This window comes from Tachysurus fulvidraco, chromosome 20, assembly GCF_022655615.1.
Source record: "Tachysurus fulvidraco isolate hzauxx_2018 chromosome 20, HZAU_PFXX_2.0, whole genome shotgun sequence".
Taxonomy (NCBI): Eukaryota; Metazoa; Chordata; class Actinopteri; order Siluriformes; family Bagridae; genus Tachysurus; species Tachysurus fulvidraco.
This window is the reverse complement of record NC_062537.1, coordinates 18,154,871-18,171,037: the sequence shown is the minus strand read 5'-3', so window position 1 is coordinate 18,171,037 and position 16,167 is coordinate 18,154,871. Positions and strand designations below refer to the sequence as shown.

The 16,167-nt window shown below is 38.3% G+C and overlaps 1 protein-coding gene across 1 annotated transcript; it reads left to right on the top strand.

Moving 5' to 3' along the window:
* Window positions 1-13,571: 13,571 nt before the first annotated feature.
* Window positions 13,572-15,690, top strand: LOC113661314 (apelin receptor B-like). Its single transcript, XM_027175383.2, has one exon. The coding sequence runs from the start codon at window positions 13,723-13,725 to the stop codon at window positions 14,797-14,799; it is 1,077 nt and encodes a 358-aa protein (XP_027031184.1). The 5' UTR covers window positions 13,572-13,722; the 3' UTR covers window positions 14,800-15,690.
* The last annotated feature ends 477 nt before the right edge of the window (window positions 15,691-16,167 follow it).

Genomic DNA, 16,167 nt, shown 5'->3' with positions numbered 1-16,167 from the left:
ATATTCTATCTTCAGTGTTTTTATATAGGGTTAAGGTTAGCTTACAGCAAAATTGAGCTTTCACATTGATAGCACTAGGCTAAAGAGCACTTATCGTAGCATTTATCTATAATGAGGTTAAAGAGGGTTTACACTGCAATGTGGAGAAAATGGCCACGTTGTATATCTTTTCTGTTTATCTACAAAATAAGACAAAGGACGAAAGAGAATGAGTGAGAAAATGGCAAGGATTACTGTATAAAAAGAATGGGGCAGTGATCTGAATTATTACACATTATACATCACACATGCTAACTGCACATGTCCTCCAACCATCATAGCTTCTATAGTAATGACCTACATCTGTGTGTGTGTGTGTGTGTGTGTGTGTGTGTGTGTGTGTGTGTGTGTGTGTGTGTGTGTGTGTGTGTGTGTGTGTGTTTGTGGGGACAGGCAAACGGACGGCTAACCGTTTAAGAGCTCCATTATAATGTGGAGTGATTGCAAAGCCATATGGCTGCAGCTTTTCTGATCCTACAGTACAATAGTATATTGTGTTGCAACCCCACCTTAGTGACCAAGCTACAACAAGTGGGCGTGTGTAAAAAAATGTAATAGTATGACAAATCTCCATTTCAACCATTCCATCATTTTATCCTCTTATATTTTATCATCTTACAAGAGTGTTTTACCAGAGAATTACTTGCCGTATAACACTACACTGTGTATGATTAGCTGTGATGATTAAAACCTATTGTGATTTCTTTATTAAATAAATTCTACATAGTAAACTTTGGCAAATTGTTCTGGCATAAAAAAAAGAATTAAAACACTGGGACACATAATGTTAGAGGAAAATTTGTTTACATTACATTTGGTATAGTATCGTTAATTCTGCTTCATGAAAAGATGCAGTGCGTCGTTGATTTTTTTAATGTTATTACATATTACTCTTAGAACTTTCAACCTGTGTTGTAAAATTGCTAATGTTTATAAATACAGAGGTTCATAAACCATGTCTAGATAAGTGATTTGTAATGTAATTTACCTACACTTCTGAGGTAAATGTTTAAAATTGTTAATGTTTATAAATACAGATGTTCATAAACCATGTCTAGATAAGTGATTTGTAATGTAATTTACCTACACTTCTGAGGTAAATGTTGATGTTTGCAATACGTTTGTCTCACTTCCACAGTCCCTGTGCCTTTATGTTACAGTCTAAACTGTCAATAACGGTTCTGTTCTTGCTAGTTGACTTGTTAGCATCATTAATCAGCTAGTTTCTACTCTCCCAGTTGCCCAGAAACTAACTATTCAATGGTATTCTCTAGAGTTGTATGTCTAGAGTCATGCTGCTTTTATAGGAGTAATGTGCTGGCTAGTTAAACCCAATTAGCTGTTGCTTTTTCTAGTGTGTGTCATTTTGAATATTTGTATGTTGTATGAGGTACAAAATATTGTGCTTCCACACTCTATCTAATGCAGTTTATTTGGATTATTTTAGGATTCTGCTACCTACTTCTCACACTAGACAGTATGTGTGTTTTTTCCTGGATTTCAGCTGCCTGAAGCCCCCACACTGGCCCAAAGGAAGAGGAAAAACCCTCGGGATTTATTTCGAATTTTTACTGCTGCTGGTGTTTGTGTTGACCGCAGGAGTGTGAGTGTGTGTGCTCTTATCTGAGGCCTCCTGTTTTGCCTCTTATCTTCCAGTCAGGCGTTAAACAGACCCTGCTGTTCCCAGCATGCAGAACAGAGTTGGGGAAGGGATTGGAAAATAATTTGAGCTGTATTGACAACAAGAGACACCCGACTGAGACCGAGAGCAGACAAGATGAGTCTAATCTTACTGTGATGGTCACGTCCAAAAGGAAGGTCCAGCTGGCCTGCATCATCTTCTAATCTTTTTTAGGGTAGGAAATAAAGGACTAGACAATATCTAGTGTGTTTTATGTCCAACATGGTGTCAGTTAGAGCGCACAGGAGTCCGACGCCTACTCTTGATATATAGTATTGTGCAACAGAAAGTCAAAATAAAGAAAAAACAAAACCTGCATCAGTTCTTTTACTATGTAGGTTGCTGCATGCATCTTGGAGAACTTTGTATGGTTCTTCTGCAGACTTTAGCTTGTGTCTCTGTAGGTCTCAGAACCGCATCAATTAAAAGTGCTCAGTTCTTTTCTGCTATTTCCTTTTGCTAATTTTTTTAATTCACATTTACGTTTTTTCTTCTTTTATGAGTGAGTTTGTGTGAGATATGAGATTACAGTAAGAAAGAGTGCTACTAATGAATATTGCACTAAATATAAATCCTCTTCTGAGTTTTGGCTAACTTTGTAACAATGATGTGCACCATCCCTGCTTCCTCCCTGTCATACTTTATTTTTCACTCTCTGTTTTCAGCAGGAAGAGAGACAATGGCGTAATCAATAAGACAGCCATCGGTTGAAGACATAGCCTGGCTCCAGTAGGCATAAATAGAGGTCACTTCCTGTCAGCCAGGCCTTTCTTCCTGTAGCAGCCCAGAAGGCACCGGTGCTTCAGCAGGCACAGATGAGTGCATCAACCTCGGGGGATTCTGGGTAGACATCATGGCGACAAGAATCAACAGCATTGTGGAGAAATAGACAGGTGGGGTAAAAGTGTTTCCCACCAAAAAGAGTCTCCTCCATTCTGAGAGTAACATAAAGTTCAATATACCAAAGTCTGATGACAGACATGAATTTGATGAAGGAGAAAAACACATAATCCTTTTTAAAAATAGCACCATGTTACCAATAAAACCAGTATACTGTTATACTCATGCAACAGTTCTGGCCATCTTTAATCTAATGTTGCTTAGCAACCAGAGTTAATCTAATGTGATGGAAGAATTGTTTATGGTGAATGTTATTATTAATAAATTAAATTTTTTATTTAAATCTTTTAGAGATTTTATAACACAAAACAAGTTGGATCTTCTCCTGTAGCAACTATAAACATTCCCAAGTTTTATTGTTGACTGTTAAAAAGCTGACACTGGAGACTCATTCTATCCGTGTTAAATAAGATGTTAACTTACAGAAAACTTTTACATGGAGCATCTCCCTTACAAGTACCTGTGTGAGTTGTTGCTATGGAAACAATGATGTAGAATAGAATACCAGCCTTTATTATGTCCCATATACATTACAGCACAATGAAATTCTTTCTTCATCTATCCAAACTGAGGAGGTTTGCGTCAGTGCAGAGGGTCAGCCTTGATACAACACCCCTGGAGCAGTGAGGGTTAAGGGCCTTGCTCAAGGGCCCAGCAGTGGCAGCTTGGCAGTACTAGGGCTTGTACCCTGATCTTGCAATCAGCAATCCAGAGCCTTAATCCATGTATTTGTGTATTTGAGAACAAAAATATAAACCTCGAAGCTAAAATGAATCAGCATCATCTGACCAATCCGAATCAAGTTTCAGTAATGACATGGTATAAAATGTAGTAATTAGTACAATTACATGTTTTAGACTCACTACACTGACTGTAATGTTAGGTCACACTTTATACCCTGACTACATACCATCCAACTCAAGTTCAGCTTGGTTGAATGTCTCCTATTTTTGCAAGTCTTAAATATCCAACCAGCTGCTGTTCTTATGGGTATAAATAGTACATCATCTTGGGCACAACACACACTTCAGGACATCCCTGTTGTACACAAGTTTGGCATAAGAGTCAAATATTTACATCAGCTGTGGGACCCATCCCTTCCAACTGAAGCCACAACAATGGAGTGACAGAAACAGATTGCTCCAGGTGAAATGCCTCTATCTTCAGTGACCCACAAACACAAGCCGGACACGTTTACTCCAGAGATAATGCTTCCCCCTTTAGAGCGATACAGAGCAATGGGCACTGACCCACAGCCCGGTAAAACGATTTGGCTGGAGTCCTGACTGGATCTGCTAAATACCACTAACAAGCCAGACAATAATGTGTATGTATCATTAATCTGAAGAAACAGCGACGCCACACTCTTGGCCACACTTCAGTCATCTAAAAAAAGGCCATGATGAAGATACAAGGGAACAAGCACTGAGTGCTTATTTCCTCATCACATTTTCATCAATCTTGTAGGCATAACACTGTAAAGCAAGGGGAACCCCAACGGCAGAGAATTAAAACAGAAACAAAGGACACTTACGAGTTACTTAAGTGCTTTGATTCACATCAGTCATTAATCTTCCGGATCTTTTCTGTGAGTCAGAATCATTTGATTCAATTCACCGATTAGAATCGACTCTTTGGCTCATTGAGTTTTCTTCATAAACAGATGTTTTATGCAATGTTATGACTCATTATTCTTCTGAAATTGCATGAAATTGCTCACGTCTATGACAAATGAAATTTTAAGAGCACTTTTATATGCAAATCAGCATTTCATTTATCTAAATAAGCTGACTCACTCACAAATGACTCATTATTGACTCACAGTTTGTAGGCAGATTTCAGATTCATTTGCTTAAATAATTCACATTTAATTTGAAATTAATATAATTTACTTTGCCCTTTTTTGGCTGAAAATTATTTATTCATTTAACCATAGGCCATTATGAGTAGCAAAAACATGTCAGCTCTCTGATTCATAATTAGCCCCAAATTAGTTCTTTTTTTTGTATACTCATAAATAACAACTTAGTTGTTGTTTTTAGTTAACAATTAGTTGAAGTGGCTTAGTTTTATTGAAGTATATTACACTTAAAAATTGGAAATAATTCTATGTTTCTATAATAATAATTCTATGTGTGTCCAAATAAGTGTGAAAACCCTGTTGCATCAGCAGAATTGTGACACATTGTGTCACATGCACAAGTATTGTGTTGTGCTGCTCTCTATGCGTTTTTGTGTCAAAAATAGCAAAAAGTGGAAGAAAAAGAAGAAACTGAATTTTATGACAAATGAAACTTTTCATTGAACCGTCTAGAAAGTGACCATTATCTTAATTTAATACCACAACGTATAAGTGGAGCAATTTTAGGAGCTTTGTAACAAATTTATAGTTTGTAGTTAGCACATTAGCTAGCTAAATACTGAGAGAGAGAGAGAGAGAGAGAGAGAGAGAGAGAGAGAGAGAGAGAGAGAGAGAGAGAGCATAATTGCTAGCTTACTTAATTAACTAGATAGCTATTTACCTGTTTGATAACATGTTTTATGTTTTGCTTAGAAAAATAGCAATAAATCAGTGTTTTTATTGCACTGTGAATTTAATGATTTTTTTTTATTTTTATAATCTGCCTATGCAGCATTTAGTTGCTATCACTGAACAAAACGTACATGTCCGAGCCTTTTACAGCTCCTATTTTGATGAAATCGATTAGGCTGAATCTTTACACTGTGTTTAAAATACCACAGTGAGTTAAATAAACAGGAGGGCTTCTAAGTGGCACATTGCTACAGCAGCGGCAGCTCATCTTTCAGCTTGTCTAATTGTCGGCTGGAGACCTGAGCTAATCAGCACAGCTGGGGAAACAGAGAGAGAGAGAGAGAGAGAGAGAGAGAGAGAGAGAGAGAGAGAGAGAGAGAGAGAGAGAGAGAGAGAGAGAGAGAGAGAGAGAGAGAGAGAGAGAGAGGTTATGGAGCCATTACGGCTGAAACGTGTCTGTCACATGCTAGCCTGATTAGCATTTGACAGTTTCAGCAGCTCATTAAATGGAAACACATACGGCTGAGGTGAATGTCTGTCTGGGAACTTTAGTGTGGGGGGTTTGGGGTGTCAGGGTGCGGAAACTCTCACTATTTTTTGTGTGTCTTCAATATCAAGCTATTTTATCATTCTGCCTAAGACTGAGCCAACACCAGTGCTGAGTCCAACATGGCACTTTACACAGATCCCATAGACTGAGAAACTAAGTCCAGTAAACATGTTTTGATCATTGAATCAGAGATATTTGCATTTCATCGAGGTGATATACGTTTTTAAGGGATGCAGATTCACCCTAAACAAATAGCCTGTGAACTGCTTTGTGTTTCAACACACTTTCACCAAACTGGCTTACTTAGATTTCTGCATTTGGAATATTACCATACTTTGCTAGCTTCAAATGTTATTGAAACCCTTTTATTAACATTGGTCCACTTGTTACAGTAAACATCACAAAATCAACAAATACTCAATTGCATTTTCTTTGTTAAATAACAGCACAACTGTAATAAATCTAACCATGTGAATTAACGGTTACTATGGAAACAATAACGTATCAGAACGAACGCATTAACATAACCCTTGCATCTTGCAATTCTAACACTGTGGCATAATTTTATATTTCACACAATAAAAATTACTGCTATCAAATATCTCTGCAGCTTCACTCAGATTCCCTTTAAAGCATAACTACAACTACACTGTAAAAAGCACCATTTAGCCGCAAGTATTTTTGCATTACGCAAACCTGTTTTTCATGATAATAACAATAATAGTTACTTATATGTTACGTAATTATGAAAAGTTTCAGAGATTTAAAAGTCTAGCTCAGTAACACATCAGTGAATCTAAAAATTGTGGGGTTTAAACCTACAATTTTCTAATAATTAGTGCAAAATCTGAACCACCGAATCACTAAACCATTGAGTCAGTACCTCATTAAAGGACCTTCATGTGCTCAGTCACAACCGAGTCACCACCGAGTTACTAAACCATTGAGTCAGTACCTCATTAAATAACCTTCATGTGCTCAGTCAGTGCTGTGGGTCATGTCAGGACACCGGTTAAGAGGCACTGCGTAGGAGTCGCATGCTATGTTTAAGGATGTTTGTAATTAAGCACATCATCTTCAGGAAAACTGTCCGGATGTTGCGTCCGATGTTGTGTTCCGATGTTGTGTTCGGATGTGCGGGTTTGTAGCTGTTGTTGTTCTCCATCCTGAGTGTCCTGAGTGTTTATTGAAGTTTTTCCTTCTGCTTATACTGTAGTTCATTACAAAAACATCCCTTAACTAGAAGTCAAAACCAATTCAGACCAAAATTGCACTTTAAATACTAATAATGCCCAGATCTGCAAATTTGCACAGGTTTACCTCTATCAGTTGCTAACAGGTTGGAGAGGCTGATAGAGCTACAATTTGAGATGGTCTATCTTTCCTTGTTTATACTAGCTATTGTAACAAGATGAGCTATAAAAGGCAGAATAGCTCATCTTCAGGTGAACTAACTAGTGAACTCGGCAATCTTCAGGTAAACTAGCTCAGGTGAGCTGTTCCCGCATTCATGTTTAATGCTAGTGCTTTTCAATGAAAATTATTTTTACTGGCTTTTATAGCTTACCTGGAGATTAGCTGTTTCAGCCTTTTTTAGTTAATGCTAGCTAGTTCACCTGAAGATTAGCTAAACTGGCTTTTATAGTTTATGCTTTCTAGTATTCCAGCTGAATGTGAGCTATTCTAGTGTTTAGTATTTTTCAAGCTGTATTCTGTGAAGATTATTTATAATCTGCTTTAAGACAAACTAGTTCTGAAGAATAGCCACGTTAAATTTATGGCTTTGCCGCTACATTATTTTCCATTTGCTATTACGGCGTTTATTGGTCATGCTAGCAAATTTCCCTGACTGACTATTCTGAATTTATATTAGATAACAGTTTAATGTTTGAAAATCTAAATTGTTGGGACCAGAATGAAATGAAATGTGATTTGTAACAATCTTCAGTGTGTGTGTGTGTGTGTGTGTGTGTGTGTGTGTGTGTGTGTGTGTGTGTGTGTGTGTGTGTGTGTGTGTGTGTGTGTGTAAGGAGTTATATGGCGTGAACTCGTCCTGGTGATTAGCAGCCTGGTGTCAATCACCTACGACCTCACGTCACACAGCCCGAGACGGCGCAGACTTTAGATCAGAGGAGCTCAAACCTTAAATCAGTGTGATGGCAGTAAATAATGGGTTTTATGGTTTAATTCTACATTACACACAGGATTTATGCTCTATTTATTTAACTAACAACATATTATTCATGTATTCAAACTTAAAGCATATTGTTCAGTAAGTCATTTTCTTGTCATATATAGCAGATGCAGTACACGGTGAGATGAATCATCGCTCCTTTAGAACCCTGGTGCTACTTAAACATGCAGAGCTACATAAGACAACACAGAGCTAAGGGCTAAAAACAAAATGAACCTATCCATATAAATTGCATTTGTGCAGCCTTCTGCAAACAGTGCAAGAAAAGAGACAGTGCAAGACAAGAGACAGTGCAAACAGACTGTACAATACTCTACAAGACAGAGGCATAAAATAGACACAGTTTGTGTGGATATGAGTGAGCGCAAATAAGGATGCTTTGTTTTAGAAACTTCTGTAGACATACAGTGTGACAGCAGCCGGTTATAGCAGCGTTAAAAGTGCAGTGATGTACAGTTGTATTTTAGTGTATGTGTGTCATTTCCGAAACACTACTTTACACTTTTTTTTTTTTTTTGTCAATTTCACACTTTTTTTGTTGACTCCAAACATTTTTTTTTTGTTTTTGAGTTATTTCAAGCTTAAGTAAAAAAAAAAACCTTTTTGCTGTACTTTCCCGTTATAAAGAAAAGCTTAGGATTTTTCTTGAATGTAAAGAGATCTGAAAATGAAATAACCAACGGTCTGTTTCTATGGTAACACTGATCTTCAAACCGTAGGGTGTGTCGAATCTAAAAATCAAATTTTTAGACTTATGGTAGATATTTTTTTATATATTATTTTAATGTTTTTTGTCATAGTTTTTTAAAGTTCTTTATATTTATGCTTCCATGCTTCATATTACTGTGCACATCAATAAAGCTGATTGTGATTGTGATTGCTTTACTGTAGTTCACCCTGGAGTTCCCCTGAAAGATATTTATACTTTAATTTAGTTTATTCCAGTTCACATAAAGTTCTTGTGTTTTACGCCAACTAGTTCCTTTCAGGTTTAATGTGATGCTTGCTATAAGATTAAACAATCATCTTTATTCACCAATGCTTTTAAAAACATAAAAGAAATTACCACACACACACACACACACACACACACACAACACACACACACACACACACACACACACACACACACACACACACACACACACACACACACACACACACACACAGCTGCTCTGATGAGTCTGTCACCAAGAGTCCTTTCAACTTAAGTCTTTATTTTTTTACTGTCTCTCTCTCTCTCTCTCTCTCTCTCTCTCTCTCTCTCTCTCTCTCTCTCTCTCTCTCTCTCTCTCTCTCTCTAATACTTGTTTTTTTTTGTCCTACTCTAACTCATGCCTTTCAGTTCTTCTTTCTCTGTAATTCAACCATTGTCTTGTTTTTTACTTCAACTTTCATAATGTCTTATTCTTTTGTCTCTATTTATGTCACACTTTTTCACAGCAGTGCACCAGTGCTAAACTGCTAGCTTAACACTATTAATTAGCTAGATTCACAGCACTAGTGGGGGAGAAAAAACCTACACAACTCAACACATGTCCTAGTTAATCAACTGTGTTTGGGTTGAGAGGGAACAAGGTATGACTTTTTTTGTCTTTAGGCCTTGTACATGCACACACACACACACACACACACACACACACACACACACACACACACACACACACACACACACACACACACACACACTTTCACAGGTGCTGAAAGATAAACTAATTAGCGCCTGCTGCTCCTGCCCTCTTTATATCACCGCGAATATGTATAGCGATACCATTTGCCTCATCAAATTTGCCTATCTGCACCATTAAGACTGATGGTGAAAGATAAGCGTGTGTGTGTGTGTGTGTGTGTGTGTGTGTGTGTGTGTGTGTGTGTGTGTGTGTGTGTGTGTGTGTGATAGAGAGAGAGACCTAATTTAGCTTTAGCAGTACACTGCAAATAAATCAGGTATTTTAGCAAAGGACATCTTGAAATGGCAAATTTCTTTAATATTTCTTATGAAGAAATTACTAAACTGTTATAGCACAATTCTACCTGTTTTTTTTATGGATTATTTACTGCATTAACAATCCATAGCCAATTAGCAGTTATCCTATATTTAGCTGTGAGAGTGCTGTGATGTGTATCGATGCTTCCTCATAACTTCAGCTACCAGAGTCTGATCCTGATTGCTGTGGAATGTTGTATCTGCTGCTGGTGTTCTTGCAGCTTTGCCCCTCGGGTTCTGCGGTTTCCTCCCACTGTCCAAAAACACACTAGTGGTTAGTTTGGCTCTGCTGAATTCCCCTGAGGTGTAAATACATGTGTTTCATAGTTGTTCAGAGATGGACTAATGCTCCAGTGATCTTCTCCCACATTGTGGCTCTGACTAGGAAAAAGAGCTTTAACTGGTGCTTCTGGATTTTTACTCATAAACAGAATAACCATTAATTAATTAACTCTCTTCAGTTTGTTGTTCTTCCTGTTCATCAGTTACTGATTTAACATGTGAGGAAGCTAAACACGTCCCACCTGTTCGGGTACTTAAGGTGTTAATGCAAGCTTTAACCATTTTCCTCATTTTTTGATTATTTTCAGTTGAAATTTATGGCTCAGTTTGACTAATGCTATAAATGCTCAAAAATCTGCTCAGGCATTCAGATCATTTCATTCGGATAGACGTCAAAATGTTAAAAAAAAACATTTTAATATACTGATGTCATTATTAGAAATATTATTAGAGTATTAGGACAGTTTGATTGTAATTGGTTGTTTTATTTCTGATCGTCCCTTTTTTAATGAAAAAGAGCAGCGTTCCAATCACGGGAAGCACCCTTCTCCTGTGAGCTTCCTGCCTAGATAGAGAGAGAGAGAGAGAGAGAGAGAGAGAGAGAGAGAGAGAGAGAGAGAGAGAGAGAGAGAGGGAGATGAATGAAAAGGAGGGAAGCCTGAGACTATGATCAGCATGAAGCATAATGAGAATGATGTTATAGCACAGGAGACTCCCTTCCTGTGTGTGTGTGTGTGTGTGTGTGTGTGTGTGTGTGTGTGTGTGTGTGTGTGTGTGTGTGTGTGTGTGTGTGTAAGTGCTAAGATAGTTGTGTCTGTATGGGTCAGGGCACCGGCGCCACTGACAGTGCAGTGCTGATAGACAGGACAGAGTGCCGAGTGAAGTCTCCCGCCTGCTCACACGTACACACACGCGCACACAAACACACGCACACACACACACACAAACACACACAAAAACACACACGTACATACCGTTTATTGCCTCTAAATGTGTGATATCCAAATATAAGACCAAATAAACATTAACTGTAAGTCAAGATTTATATAATAAGTTCAGTTTTAGTTAAAATTTATGTCAGAAATCTATACAAATGTATTTGTTTTGAACAGGACACATCGTGAGATGGTTTAATCTAATGTAAATAGTTAAATGCTTTAAAATTACTGTGTTATACCACCTCCATATCCAAGCAGGAGTTTGTGTAGACCACAGCTGTCCTTATACTGTCTCCCGTATGGAACTGAAACCTCTGAATACCTCACAGGTTTAAACACCGTGATGTGACATATAACACAACATCTTTCTACAGCTCCTCTTTATAAAGACAGTAACAGATCCAGCACTATGCATGTTCACATCACTTTTAATCGAGCCTAGCTGAGAGAGTGTTGAAGAGTTGAAGAGATGTTCAGGATGTGGAACACTGAACAATATGTGAAGATGTTTTAGTTCTATCTTGCTAGCTTTTTTTAGAAATTGAACATAGAAGATATTTGTTTCTTAAACCTTTAGATTTTATTTTTAGCAAAACAAAATAATAAAAAATAATACCCATGGTTTGGAGTTAAAAGAAAATGAAACTAAAAAACACCTTCAGTTTCTTAAAGCTCTAGATTCTGAGTTTATGTTTGTAGATACTAAAGCCAGATTTGAGGGGAAAAAATATGAATTATGAGTAGAAAAAAATTTTTAATTAAAAGTTTATTTGTCACATACACAGTACGACATGTAGTGAAATGCTTTTTTTGACTGTCCTTGATATAAAAAGGAATATAAAATGAATATAATCTTATAAATTAGTATATAACCATATAATATATGAATATATATATATATATATATATATATATATATATATATATATATATATATATATATATATATATATATATATATATAGTAAGTGTTTTTTTATAGTAAGTTTTTTTTTCTTATATACATTTGCTTAAAAATTTATATATAATATATAGACATTACACTGTCGTTCTTCTTCGTGTTGAACCCAAGCACTTTTATCTTCTGTCTTCTTTCCGCCGTATTTCATAAACTCATTAAAACCAGCAGAAGAAGAAAAAAGAAGCCGGTCACTTGTGTTTGTTCTGTAGATTCCACCAGATATATTCTATCCTCTTAAATAATGTGACGCTTTGCTTTATAAAAGCAGATGTTTCTCCTTTGCTTAAGGTTCTGTGTCACTTGCCCAGATCTCTGAGTCACTTGATTGTGGTTTTATATGTTCTCTGTTTTAAAACTGATGAGCAAATGCAATTTTTATATTACATATTTTTTGGGTGTGCGAAGCATTGAAAGAGCAAAACACACACACACACACACACACACACACACACACACACACACACACACACACACACACACACACACACACACACAGGTGTATAACCTGGGTGATGGCTCTAAACACAGAATGACTGCAGTGAAATACCTTCAACATAAATATATACTTGTGTAATAATTCTAATAAATAAACCATAATAAATATAAATTGACCTTTTCTTAATCATTTGAAGCCATGAATATTCTTTGCTGATTGCTAAATATAGTAATATATTTTTTTTTATTTTTTGACTGTTATTGATTATATATATTAACAACTGTAGACTAATCATGAGTATTTTTTTATTTTTTTATTTATTTACTCACTTATTTTACTCTAGCATAACTATCTAGCATTCCTATCGCACTTCTCTTTTTTCCTTTTCCGTTTATCATAAAAAGAATCCATTTCCTTGTAATTATAGTCTCTCTTTGTCCTATTAGTGTTTATTTAGCTTAAGAGGAGTTCTCTGTGTCTTGGTCTTGTTCAGGCAGGTAACTAATGAAACTGACATTTCCATGTGTGTAATGGTGTGTTTTGCCGGTGGCATTGGCATGGAAATGTCAATGGGAGAAGGTTTTTTTTTTCTGAATAGCCTGTCGTTCACACGTCAACCTTCGCCTATTATGATCGCAGTTGTATGTCTATGGGGCAAAAATCTTACGTCCTGACTTGTCCTAACAAATCCAGTCTCGTGCTTTCTCAACGTACACTTTGCTCTGGCAACAATTCAGAAGTTTCCTTGTCTGTTTTATAAACATATTTTTAATGACATAGGAAAGTGTTTACAACAAGGACCAAACTGATAGCTTATCTAATAACACAAAAGTTCCTTGTAGAAAATTTTCTATTTTTTTCTCCATTCATTTTCCATTGTGTTTTTTTTTTCTTTAGTTGAACTTTATTTTCTTATAGCTTTATTATATGTAGTAAGCTCCCATGTGTATTTGCTCCTATGTGCGATAAAGAAAAGCAAAGGAGGCGGGTAGGAGGGCGGAAACGAGAAGTGGGAGGAGGGAGGAGCTGTTGTTGGGGTTAGTGGGCTTTAAAAAGGCAGTGTTTGTCTCTCAGAGAGCATTCATACTTGGACTCACTTGAATACAAGCTCTCTCTGCTGCCTTGTCCCTCACTGCTGATTTGGGACAGAGTAGATTTCTAAGCTTCAGACTCTGATACTGATACTTGATCAACTGAAACTTTTCGACACTTCAACAAGGCATGATGGATAACAGTACGGACGACTACCCCGACTACTACAACTTTGAGATGGAAAACATGAACAACTCCTGCGAGTATGAAGAGCTGCCAGTGTCATACACTCTCATCCCTATCCTCTACATGCTCATCTTCATCCTGGGGCTCTCAGGGAATGGCGTAATCATCTTCATCGTGTGGAAAGCAGAGAGCAAGCGCCGGGCGGCGGACATCTACATCGGGAACCTGGCTTTGGCGGACCTGACGTTCGTGGTGACCCTGCCTCTGTGGGCCGTGTACACGGCACTGGGGTATAACTGGCCGTTCGGTGTTGTGCTGTGTAAGCTCAGCAGCTATGTAGTGATGCTCAATATGTTCGCCAGCGTCTTTTGCCTCACCTGCCTCAGCTTGGACAGATACATGGCCATCGTGCGCTCTCTGAGCAGCTCACAGCTCCGAACCCGTGGACGAATGAGGGCTTCACTCGTCGCCATTTGGTGTCTCTCAGGAGCTTTGGCGTCACCCACACTGCTCTTCCGCACCACGCTGCACGATAAAGCCAGCAACCAGACCTCCTGCGCTATGGATTTCAGCCTTGTTGCAACCAACCAGACAGAGAACTTTTGGATCGCTGGATTGGGCATCTCATCCACAGCTTTCGGGTTCCTAATCCCCTTGCTGGCCATGATGGTCTGCTACGGTTTTATCGGCTGCACCGTGACACGACACTTCAACAAGAACCTCCGCAAAGAGGACCAGCGCAAGCGGCGCCTCCTTAAGATCATCACAATGTTAGTAGTGGTGTTTGCTGCTTGCTGGATGCCCTTCCACCTTCTCAAGAGCATGGATGCCCTGTCGTACCTCGGAATCGTACCAGATTCCTGCTCACTGCTCAACTTCCTGCTCTACGCTCACCCATACGCCACCTGCCTCGCTTACCTCAACAGCTGCCTGAACCCATTTCTCTATGCTTTCTTTGACCTGCGCTTCAGATCCCAGTTTTTGTGCCTTCTGAACCTGAAAAAAGCGCTCCAACCTAGCCCAGCAAGTTCTCTCTCCTCCCAAAAGACTGAAGCACAATCTCTAGCCACTAAGGTGTGAAGTACCAAGAGGAAGTCACCTCGTTCGAGCCTTCGCAACTTGACGGTAAATCTACTGATCTTGGACAAGCAACCGTAGACCGTAGACACTTGTGTATGGCACCAAAAGACCTTGAGAGACTGCTCTTTTTTATTAACTGCTCCTTTTGTTCATGAGCACATTGGTGCGGTCTGAAGACCCTGAGGTTTTCTGGAGTGGAGTGCCAGTCTCTTTGGCATGGCTTCCAGAGAACAGAGCCCACAGACAGCTGCGTTCCAGACGTCAGCGTCAGACGTCTCATAGACCTTGTGTGGACTCCGTAGGGGACTCGAGGATGATGGAGGAAGCCTAGTGGGTGGTCGGCACAACTTACGAGAGACATTTGCTCTCAACTTTGGCAAACGAACTCCTCCATAATTTGATCGCTTCGTTTCTTAAGCACTTGGTCATACATAGATAAGGTTCTCTGTCCCAGTGTCTCCTACTGAGCAATTTACCTGTTGTCTACATCACTGGGGATCAGACTGGTGGAAAGGGGGGGGTTAGGGGGGTGTCAGTCGAGAAGAAGTGTTGCAGCTTGATTAAAGAGTTGTGAGTGTGTGTGAGTGTGTTTGGGGGACTCTGAATGCCAGATGGCAACTGACAAATGCTGTCGGAGGAGGGCGAGTTAATAAGTGGCAGCTTTTACAAATGACAGACTGCTGTGTGTGTGTGTGTGTGTGTGTGTGTGTGTGTGTGTGTGTGTGTGTGTGTGTGTGTGTGTGTGTGTGTGTGTGTGTGTGTGTGTGTGTGTGGACATTTATAGAATGTAATGGGTAGCTAACTTTCATGAATTTCTCATTTTTCATGATCACCTGCTGTATGAAACTGCAATGAAATAATCTGTAAATAAAATGTTTATTCCTCTGAAAACTCCTTCTCTTTGTATGTTGTGTTGTGTTTGATGTGGGAATGTCTGTAGCATCGGGTAATGTACGTAAGTTTTCCGGTTTCTCCCGGCCATTGTCCAAAATTCAAACAAGTATGTATAGAGGAAATGCATGTTACACACCGATTTCCTTTCTGCTCCTCATGTGCCACAAAACACACTCCTGCCATTTCTCTTAACAGATTGAGGTGAAAATAAAAAAAAATAAAATACAGAATACGGTATGACACAAAAAAAGTATTCATACTTTCCCTCAAAATGATTGTTTCTTTGGTTTTATTTAATTAGATCATTAACGAATTCTGTTTAATTAGAGTTGACTTCAAACCTGTGCCAGAATCAGAAGACATAATAACAATTAAAAACAGAACTATTAATCCACAAACTTTATATAAAAAAGTATTATAAATCTTAAATAGTGGCTATAAACAATGTTAGTGTCACATTTTATACTTAAGTGA

Coding starts and splice junctions, on each gene's coding strand:
- LOC113661314 (XM_027175383.2), top strand. CDS start 13,723: ATGATGGATAACAGTACGGACGACTACCCCGACTACTACAACTTTGAG.